The sequence below is a fragment of the Amblyomma maculatum genome, chromosome 2 (genome assembly GCF_055883805.1).
Source record: "Amblyomma maculatum isolate TAMU_Amacu chromosome 2, ASM5588380v1, whole genome shotgun sequence".
Taxonomy (NCBI): Eukaryota; Metazoa; Arthropoda; class Arachnida; order Ixodida; family Ixodidae; genus Amblyomma; species Amblyomma maculatum.
This window is the reverse complement of record NC_139345.1, coordinates 42,095,857-42,111,771: the sequence shown is the minus strand read 5'-3', so window position 1 is coordinate 42,111,771 and position 15,915 is coordinate 42,095,857. Positions and strand designations below refer to the sequence as shown.

The following is a 15,915-nucleotide window of genomic DNA, read 5'->3' as shown; positions in this document are numbered from 1 at the left end:
TCTGTGCACATTCATGTCAAAGCGAAAATTCGTACCAAACATTTCATACCTGTGCAAGTAAAGGATTATGGGCGGGCAGACGACACGTCCATTCTGGATTTTTTAGAATTGTCTTTTGGTGAATTCGAACTTGCCTGCGATTGTGAGTCGGTTGAAGAATCTGTGGCTACGCTTAAACAATACTGTAAAACATTGCTTTGACAGATTCGTTCCTACCCATGAAAAGAAAATAGAACCCCGCAATCCTTGCATTAATCGACCTATTATACACATGAAGCGCAAAATAAAGCGGTTACGTAAGAAGACAGATTGCTCAGTCGAGGTATCGAAGTTGCGAAGTACATAAAAACGGGTCTGAAGGAATCACAAGAGCAATTTTGCAGTCAAGAACTAAATAGCTTCATCAAAACAGCACCTAGGAAGTTTTGGCTTTACCTGGGTGGCAATAAAGAAGAAATAAACAGAATTCAAGTTAGCGAGGAAATAGTGACAGACAATACAAAAATAGCAGACCATTTCAATCAGTTCTTCCAGTCTGTATTTTCTAAACTAGGCAATGATGACAGTGACGCCTTCTTCCTTTTCGTGTTCGATGGGAGACCTGGTCGTGAATCAGGTTGGCGTGTTTAATCAACTGTTGCTTTTGGATTCTAAAAAATCCAGCGGGCCAGACGGAATACCAGCCCAGTTTCTAAAGTGATACGCGGAGTGGGTGTCCTTTTTTCTGCATAAAAGTTTTATAAAGTCGCAACAGACTCACTCCTTGCCACAAGATTGGCGTTGCACGGTCTTAATACCTGTTTTTAAAAGTGATAACAGATTACTCACAAATAACTATCGCCCAATTTTCTTGACCAGTATCAGCTGTAAAATCTTATAACATATTATAGACATATACTAACTTTTCTTGAGGATAACGATTTCTTTTATCAGCACCAACACGGTTTCCGAAAAGGGTTATCTACCATAACACAGCTCATAGAAAGATTATTTTAGTTCAACCGTAGATGCCCAAGAACAAATTGATGTCATTTGCGTAGATTTCGCAAAAGCATTTGACAAGATTTCACACAGTAAATTACTTTTAAAGTTACATAAAGCAGGAATTAGTGAAACTATTTTGAAGTGGGATTGAAGCCTATCTGAATAATCGCAGACCGGTTGTGCGTATGGGTGACTTTCTCTTCCTCAACATTAGAAGTGTTCTCTGGCATTCCTCAAGGATCGGTTCTAGCTCCATTGTTTTTAATTTATGTTAATGATATTAACGAGGCTATTGAGTCTCCTGTAGAGTTTAATTTATTCTCGAATAACTCAAGCTGACGACCAGATCAGAATAAACCGAGTACTTCATTCTTTGCATCTTTGGTATGAAAAATGGGACATGGAAATTAATTGCACAAAATCCACTTTTACGCATATTACAAATAAAGAGAGTGTTAGTTTATTTAGTTTTAACGTTGGAAACAACAAGGTAAAAAATGTTTATACCTTCAAATATTTAGGAATCACAATTACACAATCTCCAGTGGCATAAATATATTAATAATGTGTGCTCAACAGCTTTACAAAAACTTTACTTGCTGAGAAAGAAGTTAGAATATGCAACAGAAGATGTCAAATTATTCGCATACAAAACATTCATACGCCCAATCTTTGAGTATGCCTGTGTTGTCTGGAACCCCCATCAAAATGTTTTGAAAGATAAACTGGAACGTATTCAAAGAATGACCCCTCGTTTTATTCTGTCAATATACAGATGAATGGACTCAGTGACGGACTCAGTGTCAGTGTTCTTAGACAAACTAAAACTTGCCCCACCTGAACTTAAAAAATTAACCTACTTTTCAATAATAAGGCCATCACTAGAATATGCGTGCACCGTCTGGGATCCCTACACTAAACGTAACATCGAGGCCCTTGAAATGATTCAACGCAAAGCCGTCCGTTTTATTTTTTCAAAGTATCGTGTAACTGACTCACCAACGACCCTCATGAGAACTCACGGTATTGAAACATTACAGCTGCGCCGGAAAATTCAGACTGAAACTACTTTCCTTACTAAAAAACCATAAACTGTCTATGAATGCAGACCCCTTCCTTAAACCTAACACTACGCGCCAAACACGAAATCATCATGCACAATCATTAACCCCCTACAGTGCTAGGATTAACGCCTTTAAATACGCATTTTTTCCACGCACCATTGAGGAGTGGAACAGGTGTCCGCCAGATCTTTTAACCAGAGCTGATTCGTTTGACTCAATGTTTTCTTCGCAGCATTTAATTTGAGAGCCATTTATTTCTACGTTTACTTTTTGTATTTTGCATCTGAGCCTTGTATTTATTGTTGTATTTTGTGTTACAACTTGTACTTAACATTTTTCAATTTTGCTAATCCCGTTCTTTTTGCATATATTATGTATTCGCCCCTCCTGCTTGGGCCTACTGTAGGCCTGCAGTATGTTCTAAATAAAAAATACGAAACACGTGTGAACTCGAGCTACTCGAAATTCGAAGGCAAAAATTCAGATTAAAGTTTTATTTCAGATACTCCAAGGGCATTTAAATGTAGGGAAAGGTAGATATATTTGCTCCCCGGGAAAACGGAGCATTAGAACAAATCACCAGAGCAATCAAGCCGTATGGCACACGTGTTGATGTTTTTCGCAACTTTATTTTTCCTGGTGTTATAGAATCTTGGAATGCTTTGCCAACTGATGTTATTCAGCAAACGGATGTACGAAAATTCGAACGATCCACTGATATTTCGTGTCGAGTGCGTTCAACTTAACATTTATTATTTGTTATATATTGTATTGTGTACCCTCGCACACACCACGCAAACGACATCACAGCCTAATTGGTGAGGTTCTAAATATCTGGCATGAAGGAAGAATAGCTCATTGGAAGTAGAATTATATGCTAGTCGTACGCTGTATCGACCATCAAGCGAGAGTTAACAATATCAATAAAAAAAAAAAAAAAAAACTCTCGGCCAGCTTTTCTTTCTTCTGGCCAGCCGGCTTCTACTTTCTCAAATACGCTTCTTTCAGTACTCAGTTCTCACTTGAATGATACGCAGAATCTGAAAGCCGAGTGCTCCAAATAAACTAATGTGACCCATGATGAATAGGCAGTTGAAAGCTTCTACGATGTCGAATCGGCAATGCGGAAGCGAAAGACGCTGTATACTGCACTAATGGGCTACTTCAATGCCAAGGTAGGAAAAAAGCAGGCAGAAGACCAGGCAGTGGGCGACTATGGCATTGGTTCTAGGAATAGCCGGAGAGAGTTAATAGTTGAGTTTGCAGAGCGCAGTAACTTAAGAATCTTAAATACCTTCCTCAGCCAACTGAAGAACCGGAAATGGACATGGAAATTAATAGTTGAGTTTGCAGAACGCAGTAACTTAAGAATCTTAAATACCTTCCTCAGCCAACTGAAGAACCGGAAATGGACATGGAAAAGTCCTAATGGGAAGACTAAAAGGAAATTTTCTTCATACTGTGTGCGAACCCCGCCATTATGCACGATGTAGAGGTAATCCGGAAAGTGCAATGCAGGAACCGCAGGATGGTAAGGTCTCGAATTAGTCAATCTCAAGAGCGAACCAAACAGGTTAGTAAGAAAAGTCCATCAACGAATTAGCGGTGAGGGGGAGGACAGAAGAGTTCAGGATCTCGCTAGAATAGATATTCAGCTCTAACCGAGGATGACTACTTTAGCCTAGAAGCAATGAGCAATAATTTCAGAGACATTACTGAGTGCGTTGTAAAAGTAGGTAGTAGGATAGTTAGAAAGGATACCGGTAAGCTATCTAAGGAGCCGAAAGATTTTATTAAGAAACGCGAAAGTATCAAAGCTTCCAAACCAACAAACCAGACAGAACTGGCAGAGATATCAAAGCTAATCAATAACCATAAAGTGGCCAATACAAGGAAGTATAAGATTTAGAGAAAATTGAACATGCTGTAAAGAACGGGGGAAGTCTTAAAAGAATGAAGAAATTGGGCATAGGTGAAAATTTGACGTATGCGCTAAGGGACGAGACGGCTAATGTTATCACGAATATGGACAAAATAGTCAAAGTAGCCGAGTAATAATGAGATTGGCAGTAAGAAAAATAGACGTTCCGCCAGTGACGAAGGAAGACGTTAAGAGGGAAAGGAGGGAAAGCAGCTGAAGGAAACTACGTAACTGCAGATTTCTTAAAATACGGGGGAGGGGGGGCTATTGGGCTAGAAAAACTGGCCACCCTGTATGCGCAATGCCTGGTGTCATCGACGGTATCGGAATCATGAAATAACGCAAATATTTTAATTCATAGGATAGGGGACGCTAAGGACTTGAAAAATTAGACAAATCAGCTTACTATCTGTTAAGTATAAGGTATTTACTAAGGTAATCGCTAATAGAATCAGGACCACCTTAGACTTCAATCAAGCAAATGATCAAGCAGGTTTTCCGAAAGAGTACTCTACTATCGCTCATATCCATGCCATTAACCAGGTGATAGAAAAATGCTCGGAGTATACTCAGACCTAATGCATAGCATTCATTGATTACGAAAAAACACTCTCGACTCAGTAGAAACCTCGGCGGTCATGCAGGCATTGCAAAACCAGGGTGTAGACGAACCGTATGTGAAGATTACTGGAAGGCATATATTGTGGCCGCACACCGGTATCGCTCAATAGGAAAGTACACACCAGTTGCATTTTACCTGTACTCACCTATGGGGCTGAAACGTGAAGGCTAACGAAGAGGGTTTTACTTAAGTTGAGGACAACGCAGAGGGCTGTGGAAAGAAAAATGATAGGGTTAACGTTAGGAGATAAGAAGCGTGCCGAGTGGGTCAGAGAAATAACTCAAGTTACCGGCATTCTCGTGGAAATTAAGGCGAAGAAATGGGCATGGGCAGGACATGTAGTGCGAAGAGAGGACAACCGACGGTCACCTAAGTTAACTGGATTTCAAGGGAAGGAAAGCGTAGCAGGGGGCGGCAGAAAGTTAGGTGGGCGGATGAGGTTAAGAAGTTCTCAGGGGTCAAGTGGATAGAGCTAGCACAGCACAGGATTACTTGAAGGAATATGGGACAGTTCTTCGCCCTGCAGAAGGTATAGTCCGTCTAATGAAAATAAGGAATGTTTAAGCGCGAACCGCGCAGAGCACAAAAAATTAATGCCGGCGCTTGATTGCAACTTCAAGTGCAGTTTTTCTCGCGACACCGCGGCCGCAAGTACAGTGCAGTCCACTTAAAAGATCACCACATATAACAATATATCGCTCATATCGATCAAACGTTTGGAACTTATCAGTTTTCCCATTGCCCCTATGTAAAAATATACCAGCTATAGCGATCGATCGTCGGCGTTATGTCTAATACAACGATAGCTTTATCGCCGCCTGGTAGATATTTACCATTAAAATTTGTGTGAATGTTTAATAAAAATAAAACACTAAGAACATACTGTCATGAAAACTTGACATGAGGTGAGAAAGGACCGGCGTGGAAACATCCGCGAAGGCCATTGCGCGCGGCTAGCAAATGAGCGTTATCATCATCGCAATCACTGCCTGTCGCCGCACAAAGGTAGCGACAGCATCCTCATTGCAATCGCCGACGAAGATGGCGCCTACAGCAACGCGGGATTTCTGGCAAGGTTTCAAAGTTGGAATCCTTGGAAATTAAAAGAACGCAAATTCCATCTCCATTGTTCTCTTCCTGTGTTTGTCTTTTATATGTACACAACTAGTCATTAGCAACAATGGAAGAAATTGCTAAGGAGCACGCAGCAACAATCTGCCGAGAGAGTTTTCCACCTACTAATCAATCTCAGCCTTATCACTTTGGGCAACCTACGGCGTGACAATCGCCAGTATTTATGAATATGCTGACAACAGTGTCGGAACGTGGCAATAAAGCCTTCGAAAAGGTGCAAACGAACGGTTCCGCCCGCTGCCGATCCTTCTCAGCAGGCAGTTCGCGGCGCCGCCGCAGCATCATGGCATCGACTTCAGGAAACGTACCAACACACTACAACAAAAGAGGTCGGAGATTGTCAGATGAAAAAGGTGCAGTGCATTTTGGTTTTAAAGTGCCAGAGGTAGGCAATATCAGCCGCAGTCTAACCGAACTTGCTTGAGCGAAGTTAACTCATGGGGATGAGGAGCCACGCAAAATGGGTTCTAGAATCTCTCATTCAGTGAAATCAATCTGCCGACTTCGGATATTAACACCGGAAAAGCAACAAAGGCGATAACCAGCCAGTCACAACGGCAAGTTCCTCATAAGCCTTGCCATTGACTTCTACAAAGGGCGGCACACCCTTCGCTCAAGCTGAATCAAAGATAACCTACACTGTAAGGTCTTGGCAATAAGGATGCCGACATGCGGGTCGAATGGCAAGAAACCCCGTGCAATCACTACGCAGAATTAAGTGGATTTTAAGGCCACGCGCGTGTGAGTTACGTACAACTATATAACGCTTCGTACGCTTTGTGGCTCAGTATATAGCGTGCTGGCACTTCCACTCCTGCGTACGACGAAAATAGCAACTATTCAGTGCACGATTCCAGGCTTCCAGAGAGCACAGCACGCGAGACGCGACAGCCAATTTCACGACGGAATGGTGGTTGTAAAAAGACCGGGGTGCAGAAAAGCATCTCCGAGATAACCTGCTGCCGCGCGTTTTTTTTTTTTTTTTTTTTTTTTTTCCACAGCACCCGGAGCACAAAGAACGGTAAACATACAGCCATATCGATGTGGAAGCAAAGCAAGTTTTGTTATATGCATGTAAGGAAGAGGATAAACAGCGTAGATAAAAATTCACTCTGGTGAAAGGAAAACAGAACAATGGAGAAGGAAAGTAAGTGATGGTTAAAAGGTGTTGCGGATAACTGTAGTCGATGTTCTACCATTAAACATAGTTTCTAAAATCTCTTTGATTTGTTCTTGTCTCTCTATATTGTTATTCATTCTAAGTATTATTCCAGAAAATAAAAAGTCGGTTCACATCGTGATCATCGCGTAAATAAAATCCAGTTTCGTCACCTGCTTTTTGGGTTGTTAATTTTATCTTCGCCGCACAAGGGTACTCGTACTACAGACGGCTTTTATCTAATTGGCTTTCACCAGCCAACGATGCAAAGTTGTCTGAGTGCTCGTCGTCTTTCATTTTTGTATGCGTGTGTGTGTGTTTCTTGATGCATTCTTTCTCTTCTTTAGGTTTACTCCGCCGCTTGGCGGCTACTGTGACCTGCACTCTTAAGCTACCAGAAGGGGTGCAGGCGTTGACATCCTGCGTGCTTTCACCGGAACTCAATTATTTCACCGAAACTCAAAGGTATGAGAGCATGCTCTCATACCTTTGGCGTTTTTGAGCAATCGACTGCAGGTCCCGTGTCACAGAAAGCCGGCATGGCCTTCGTCGATGTGGGCGTACGGGACAGGGAGTTAAAACCCTGATTGGTCCACAGTGGCGTGACATTATAGCCGCATATCTCGCGCGAGAATTTCAAACAGCCCCTAACGTTCCCGAAATACGTGACCTCGATCAAGAGTAGAACTAAATGAATGAAAACACGGCATGTAATGTGAATTAAAAGCCGCCGATTGTTTTAAATCGTTGGTTTTCAAAAGTATTAAATACCGATGAAAGAAACATTTCGGTTTAGGCAAGATTTCAAATCACGACCTTTCGTTTCAGACACGACTGCACGGCTGGTGGTCACGAAGGGACTGTATGTAGTACTTAGGCTTTCACGTAAAGCGAGGTCATACGAATATATTTTTGTGCGTGCGTGCGTGCGTGCGTGCGTGCGTGCGCGTGCGTAACTGGAAGGGACCACATATCTCTATCAGACCTCACTCTTATAAGGTGGATCTTAAGTGTCCTGCTAACTATTTTTAGTCTTTTCGCTAGTCACTTCTGCTCTTCTTGCGTAGTCAAGGAAAAAGAGAAATTGTCGGTCGTTACTGTGCACTTTTGTAATTCTAGTTGTCAAATCACTCTAGAATATCGACTGTGGGGCTACAAGGAATTGCCGTGCTCCTAAACTGCCTACATTTTTGAAGGCGCCAAGCTGGCCTTATTCGAAAGGCATGCCCTAATTAAAGGGGCAGCTACGTATTTCCGGATTTGCGTATAGAGGCTACTCCATAGTCTAGGGGCAGCCAAGATAAAAGGAGCTCCACTGATACTTAACCCTCTTGACCTTGCGTTTGAAACTGCGACCTTTTTCCATGGCACTGCTTGGATGTCCGTTCAGACATTATGCAAAGCTGTCGGTGTATTGTGGTAAATTGCGGCAGAACTGGAAAGGGGTTTTAACGCTACGAGCCGACTGCAATTACGGGCGCTGTCCTAGAGACATATGACGCCTGGGCTTATTCGCCTTAACGCATATAAAATACAGCGGAGGAAGAATGCATACGTTTAATGCTGAAGTAATATTTTCTGGGTAACACTTAATGAGAGTGCAACGTGCATAACATTTTTGTGTCATCATTGCCATGACCTCAGCTGCTTGGGATGTTTTCATGACGCTTTTCACAAATTCGACACCACGACTTAATTACTGTGACAGTTGCTTGTCCTCGAACTTTCTTCTCCGGAAACGATTAGCCTGGTTTTACACACAAGTGCGCGGGCGCACGGCAGAGGGACCGGCCCCAGCTGCTGCCGGCTTGCCGTGGAGTAAGCCGCATGCATGCACCATGCGAACAAGCAAAGAGCGCATTGAGCGCACTCGCTCGTGAAAGGATCGAAAACGTGCCGACGTTGTTTCTCGGCAGCCCTCGAAGATGGCGCTAAAAGGACCGTCAGGGCGTAAAATAGTGCGTTTAAGGCCCCCTAGGTGTCTAGAGGTCTCAACGGTGCCAGCGGAGACCCGTCACTTCTGTGGTGAAGTCGAATTTGGTGAGGAAGGCAAACCCGGCACACTCGTCATTACCCTTCGCTCATCACAACTCGGAAAGTGCGGTTGTCACCAAAGCAAGCGGATAGGCTCCATCCTCATATATAACACATTCTCTCCATTTTCCTTTCTTTAACAAGTATGCGAACAAAAATATTGAATAAGCAGTCTTTTATCTGTACTGGTTATACATAGCTGCGGGTGAAAAAAAGCCCCAATGTATGCTTGAATCAAACGATTAGTTAGGCACTTGGACAGGGATTACCCTACAAACCCTGGTGTTCTTCTAAAGGCACCCGTTTAACCTGCGCTATTTTTTTTTTTTTTTTTTTCGCGCTGATAACTATGGCGAAAGAACCGCTTTTCTTTTTATCGCCTTCTTTCCTAATCTTCGATTCCTTGGGAAAACACTCCCCAGAGATACAAAAATATGTTCCCATTGAGGCGGTCATATACACACCTAAGTATCAAATTATCATATACACACCTAATTATCAAGACTAATTATCAAAATCTGGGCAAACATTTTTATGCCAACTTTTTTCTTTTATACATAAACCGTTATTTGAGGCGACCACCAATGAACCTTGCCATCGTCCGCAGCCCTAGAAAAGAAACTACAATGTCGATATTTTTCTACAACGCCGGGCATTTCTCTTCAAAACAAGTTTTATTTAAAGTGAGCCAAACGTCGCAGTCATAGAGCTTGACCAGACCTGAGGCAAGTAAGTGGACAGAAGACCCACAATACTGGACAGAAAATGTCTAAGTAATTCGTGTTACATTAAAGCTGCTAAAGAAAATTACAGAAACGTACAAACCGGAGAAGCTAGATTTAACGGTTGTAGCAGTGAACATTTAAAGACACAATAAGTTGAAGTCACTACCTCTAAATAGCAGTAAATAAAACGTGGGTAATGAACAAACGTCACGGAAGTACAAGAGCTGTCTCCACAAAATCCTTGTAGAGAAAGATACCGAAACGCATCGCCCTAATTTGACGCCATACGACTCTGTGAGCTAATACGAGGAAAAAAAAAAAAAGAAGAGGTATGACGAGAGTTAATTTTCAAAATGTCACGGTAACAGGATGGTGTTGCATCGGCCATGTGTTTTACGCATACTTATGCTGAAGGGCGAATGTGGTGCAAAATTCTGAAGCTTATAATCAGCATTAAAGCTGAAAATTAACCGCCTACTTATGAATAAAGTGATTAGCAACTGCCGCATGACGTGATCCGGAAGCAGTTACTACGTACAAATGCCTCTTTAAGTGGCAATTGACATGCAACATAAAGGAAACTGGGAGCTACAAGGAAACATGAGAACGCTATTAACCTCCGGGAACAGCTACCTACATTCATGAAAGCGCGAAGCGCTCTGGAAGTGCTGCCTTCCGTGGTCGTGAGGGTGGCCTTGTCATGGCATGTCTGAGCCATGCGCCAGCCGTGGTGTCGCTCTAGGAATTCTCTCGCCGCTGACGAGATTCCCAGGACAGCATTCCTTAAGTTGGGCCCAGAACTCCCCCGAACTTTCACACATCCAGTACCTCCTCATAGCGGTTGAATGAGCCCAGCATGTGGTGGCAGTACTCTTGTACCTGGTTACTTTCGCTCTCGATGTTTTTGTGTGTGTTCGGACAAATAGTTATGTCCAGTGCGGATGTAACACACCGAGATACGTTTTTTTTTTCTTCTAGCAGTATGTTCGCACCGGAGAGAACGCATGGCTGTGTCACATGTGTCCAAGAGTGAGTTCAGCAGCTGTATACGCTAGGTAAGCTATCATTAGCGTACAGCATGGCAAGGGTCTTGCGTACCACACAGTGTCCCTCCTCAGTGTTTTAGGGTAGAGCCACAACCCGATGTGGCCACCGTCTGCGTCACCCCCACTACATACATATATTATGGAGAGGCTACCCAAAAACAAAAAAACATAATGTGCCTCTGCCCGTGCCACTGGGTATAACGGGCACTACATACATATATTATGCTGAGGCATGCAAAAGGAAAGAAAAATAAAGAGCCTCTGCCCGTGCCACAAAGTATAACGGACATTACATACACAGTGTAGTTGAGTCTAATTGAAGTAGACTCTCCGGCACTACATACAGCATGAACAGCAAAGCCGGCAATGGCAACCCTGTCGCACTCCTCGCTGTATTGTGACTGGCACCATTGAGTATGGCCGCCAAACCGCCAGTGTTGCAACGTTTGCGTACAGTGCTTTGATTAGGTCCACTTCATCTCGCGCCACGTCTATGAGAACGTTCCACAACGAATGAAAAATCACGGCTGATATCTCTAGGGTAATAAACAAACGTGTTCGGTTCGCAGCGCATGTCCCTACTCTATGCCACTTCATCTAAGGGATAAATTAGAGACAGCCCAAGATTGCGCGTGGGCACGCGCAACAACACATATTGCCGATATCAGTCATGAGGTTGCTGGTTTATCTTGGGTGGATGGATGCTGCGATTCAGTCGGTGTTGTTGCAATGCGCCGACATGTACAGACGTTCCAGAAAGCCCTTCCAGGTGGTTCTCATCTCTACGAGGTGCCCCGCGGATAATGTCTGCTAGCTTAGTGGCACCGCTAGCCTGACAGGCAACGAGGGCGAGAATCGTATTGTTATGGCAAACGATGACCTTTGGGTAACTCAGACAAGGAGGACCAGACGCCCTCGCCAACACAAGTTCCTTGGCCCTTGTGAGCGGTGTTCTATGAGTAGTTGATTTCGGGTTACCGATTGGACTGCACCCGAGGGTTTAGCCTGCTTCCGCTGCTTACCACGCCTGTCGCAGGTTGAGCTGTACTCTCTCTGCCTTGAAACTGCAGGTATCCCGCCTGTTGCCTTGACATCTTTACTTGAACCTTCGGGTTAATCCACCGCTCTAGGGCACATCGCGACCCTAACCCCAGAAGTGGCACTCTCATAGGTCTGGGGACCCCTGAGACTTCAAGGTTCCTCTGCCATTTTTGGCTCTTGTCACTCCCGATTTTAGTTTTTTTTTTTCCAAAGCAGGCCAACTTGGTTTAGGTTTCGGTGGTTGTCATTCCTCTCATTCGTCTTTTGGTTCCAGTTCCGTGTTTGTCTGTTTGGTTAGGATTTGGTGTTTCTGTACTTTAGGTCCATTTATATTTAGTTTAGTTTGGGAAGTGGACATAAACACCTCCTAAAAGGGAGACTAAAAATTAAGTTAACTTCATACTGTGTTCTAACCCCTCCATTATGCAGGATGTAGAGGTAATCAGGAAAGTGCGATGCAATGACCACAAGATGGTAAGGTCTCGAATTAGCCTAAATCTGAAGAGGGAACGAATCAGATTAGTAAGGAAGACGTGCATCGATGAATTAGCGGTGAAGGGAGAGCAGAAGGGCTCAAGATCTCGCTACAGAATATTCAGCTCTAACCGAGGATGAACACATTAGCCTAGAAGCAATGAACAATAATTTGAGAGATATCATTACTGAGTGAGCTGTACAAGTAGGCGGTATAGTTAGAGAGGATACCCGTAAGCTGTCTAAGGACCCAAAATATTTGATTAACAAACGGCAAAGTATAAAAGCTTCCGATCCAACAGACCAGATAGAATTGGCAGAGATATCAGAGATAATCAATAAGCGCAAAGTGGCCGATATAAGGAAGTATAACATGGAGAAAATTGAGCATGCTGTAAAGAACGGGGGAAGCCTTAAAGCGGTGGGAGAATAAATTGAGCACAGGCAAAAATCAGATGTATGCACTAAGGGCAAGGCGGGCATTGTCATCACGAATATGGAGAAGATAGTCAAAGTAGCCGAGTTCTAAACTGATCTCTACAGTAGCCAAAATAGTGAGGAAAATACTAAGATTGGCAGTAGGGAAAAGCAGTCAGACGTTCCGCCATTGACGAAGGGAGAGGTTAAGAAAGTGTTAGAAACTATGGAAAGGGGGAAAGCAGCTGGAGAGGATATGGTTACGAAGAAGATAGGCAGTGGCGCAAGAGGAGCCCTCGTGCTAGGCCAACCATTAAATCATCATTCACCCTATCGCCATGTTGTGCTGTCCTCTTCGCTTGTCACCACGTCCACTCCTCTTTCTCCACCTTCGCACTCGTTCTCGAATTTTCGCTCAAGCAGCGTTCGAGTGATCTGCGACAGCACCAGCGATGGACGCCGGCGGAACGCCAAAATGGCGTTCTGGCGAGTTCCGCCATAATGGCGTAATCGTCAGCGTAAACAAGGGCTGGAATGCAAAACCCGACACCTCGACAGCCATGCAACACAAGTGGTTACTGTTACCATGGTAACGACGCTGTGCGGCTACAGGTTGCGTTGGACAGGCAACCATGGCGGATAGCTTCCGATACATCAGCAGAAAGCTACGTTTGTCATAGGTTTTGCCCGAGTCGGGCGCTGGACGAGCGAAATTGGAGAGGGGCTCTCTCACACCAGCTCAGACGTGCTGTTCTTATTTCTTATATTTAGAATTTTATGAATCGAATTACTCTCGTTTCCGTGCGCTGATTTTTGTAATTCTCTAATTTTTGTAATTGGGGGAGGGGGTCTCCAGCTCACAGGATTCTGACAGCGCGTGAAACCGCATCGCAGTCGTCGATACGTGATCCAGAGAAATATGGTAAAACCCTGAACTCGACCCTCTGACCTTTATTGAATTTCGCTCGGCATACATTGGTTGATCAAACGTAGATTATATTGTAGCCAGGTTTCTTTCTCGTATAAGTGCAGTCGTTGAGAAATCCCTTCTATTCCCTGCCTATAAAGACATCTTGAGCACTCTATCCAGTGCCGAATCTGATTCTTATGTCTTGATCCAGAAGGCGTTGCTCCCATCCCGATGATACGCCTCGGGTCATGCCAAACAGATGGACCGAGTCTGACTATGTAGCTCTTCCGTCCGCCGAGCTTGGACTCGGCCTAACTGCTTATATCAAGCGCGCTGCATTATATATTCTCGTCAAGGTCGATTTCTCCAATTTCCCAGGTTAGACGTCGTCATTCACAAGAAATTCTGACTTCATTCAGCGCCGTAATTTCTCTTGCTCCCCTCAGAGTTTTAGTACCCTCTCCAAATATCCCGCACTCTAATTCAACAGTTCTCCTTCAGGGCAGTGATTAGCAGGCTCTACTTAAATCGTGTCGACAAGGCTGCACGCAAGGATGGCAGTGTGCCTCGCTGGTGAGCGGCGGAAAGGCTGTCTGCTGCAGCGGCGCAGTAGGCGCGAGTGTTCACGTGTTCCTAGTGTCGCGAATGGCGCTCAAGAGGCCGGGTAGCTGATGGCAAGAACTTGCCGAACCACGTGGTCCCAGGAGAATAGGGCACAACCTGTGAACAGCACAAAAACAAAAGAATTCAGCGGCAGAAGCCGTGGTTCAGAAGGCGCAGAGCAGCGTACCTTAAAAAGAATTGTTCCATGTGCGGCTCCATGTCGACGGCTGTGCACGCAAGGATGGCAGTGGCTCGCTGGTGAGCCGCGGAAGGGCTGGCTGCTGCAGCGACACCGTAGGCGCGAGCGGCCACGTGTTCTAATTGCCGCAAATGGCGTTCAGGAGGCCGGGCAGCCGATGGCCTGGACAGACCAAGAGCAGGCAGGAATTTGCCGAACCACATGGCACCAGGAGAATAGGCCACACCTGCGAACAGCACAAAAACCAACAAAAATTACCACTGCAGAACCCACGGTTGAGAAGGCGCAGCGCAGCGCAGCGTACCTCAAAAGAGTTGTTCCACGAACAGCTCCGTGTCAACGGGGGTGCACGCAAGGATGGCAGAGTGCCTCGCTGGTGAGCGGCGAAAGGACTGACTGCTGCAGCGGCGCCGTAGGCGCAAGATACCACGTGTTCCTCGTCCTGCGAATAGCGCTCAGGAGACCGGCTAGCCGATGGCCTGGACCGACCAAGAGCTAGCAGGAATTTGCCAGACCAGGTGTTACCAGGACATTGGACCACAATTTGAGAAAAGTGCAAAAAAATAATAAATACCCGCGGCCGCGAGGCCACGATTGAAAATGCGCGGCGCACAACAAAGAGGGCAGAAATCAGTATTGGGCCACAATGTGAAACACAATGTCATGCTAACCAATCTGGAGAAAATTGTCTTTGAAAAAAGGATTTTCGATTATGTTAAGGATTTTCTAGTCGAAAGAACAGCAGGAATATACCTGAGTTTGGAAACAATAAGGCTGGGGGCAAAGGCACCCCCACAGTGCTCAGTGATCACCCGCCATTACTCCTGATCTCCCGCCATTACTGGAGACTACCCTACTGAAAAACATGTATGAGGCAATAACCTCACATTTTCTCACACATGGCAATCTCACGCAATTCGTATAAAAAATCACATACAAATCGCATATAATTGCACAAGATCTCATAGTTTCTTGCACATTATCATAAATTATGCGAAATATGTTATAATAATGATGTCCACCGTATGAAAGTCTAAGCGATTTGGTGAGACTGAGGTTATTGCCCGGTGGATCGTTTGGTTTTTCAGCAGGGTAAAGAGATAAAACACACACTATATGCCGACAATATTACAATATGGATATACACAGCCAACGATAAGCAAATAGAAAAAAATTTCCAACATGCGATTGACGCTGTTTAATATTACGCGGAATAGGCAAGGTTAAAATGCTTGCCAAGAACACCCAAACTTCTGTTGATCAGGAGGTGGTGAAACCCGACATCAACGCAAAACGTATTCTGGTAAAAGTAAATGAGACACCGGTAACCAGAGTGGACAAAATCAGGGTCCTAAGACTGACAGTCGAAGACAATAGAAGGAATGCAAAAACAATAAACTGACTTAAGTCGACAATTGGCATGACAACTAGGCTGACGGGTGTATAGCCCAGAAACGATGGCGAGTCAAAGATTTCTGCCGAATTGTTCAAGCTTTTGTCATAAGCAGAATTGTGTACGTCATCCCCTACCTCAAGCAAAGTCTGGCGGTAAAGAACCAATTAGAGTGACTATACGACAGGT

General features: G+C 44.4%; 1 protein-coding gene across 1 annotated transcript in view; it reads right to left on the bottom strand.

The window, feature by feature from the left end:
• The window catches only part of LOC146198511 (uncharacterized), a 30,079-nt gene extending 14,796 nt beyond the window's left edge, over positions 1 to 15,283 (bottom strand). The window contains exons 1-2 of the mRNA XM_084594013.1: positions 14,638 to 15,283; positions 14,322 to 14,559 (exon numbers count right to left, since the gene is read on the bottom strand). Coding sequence (XP_084450139.1) covers positions 14,322 to 14,536 — 215 coding nt within the window. The 5' untranslated portion in view covers positions 14,537 to 14,559; positions 14,638 to 15,283. The remainder of the gene's footprint in view (positions 1 to 14,321; positions 14,560 to 14,637) is intronic.
• Between the last annotated feature and the right edge of the window lie 632 nt (positions 15,284 to 15,915).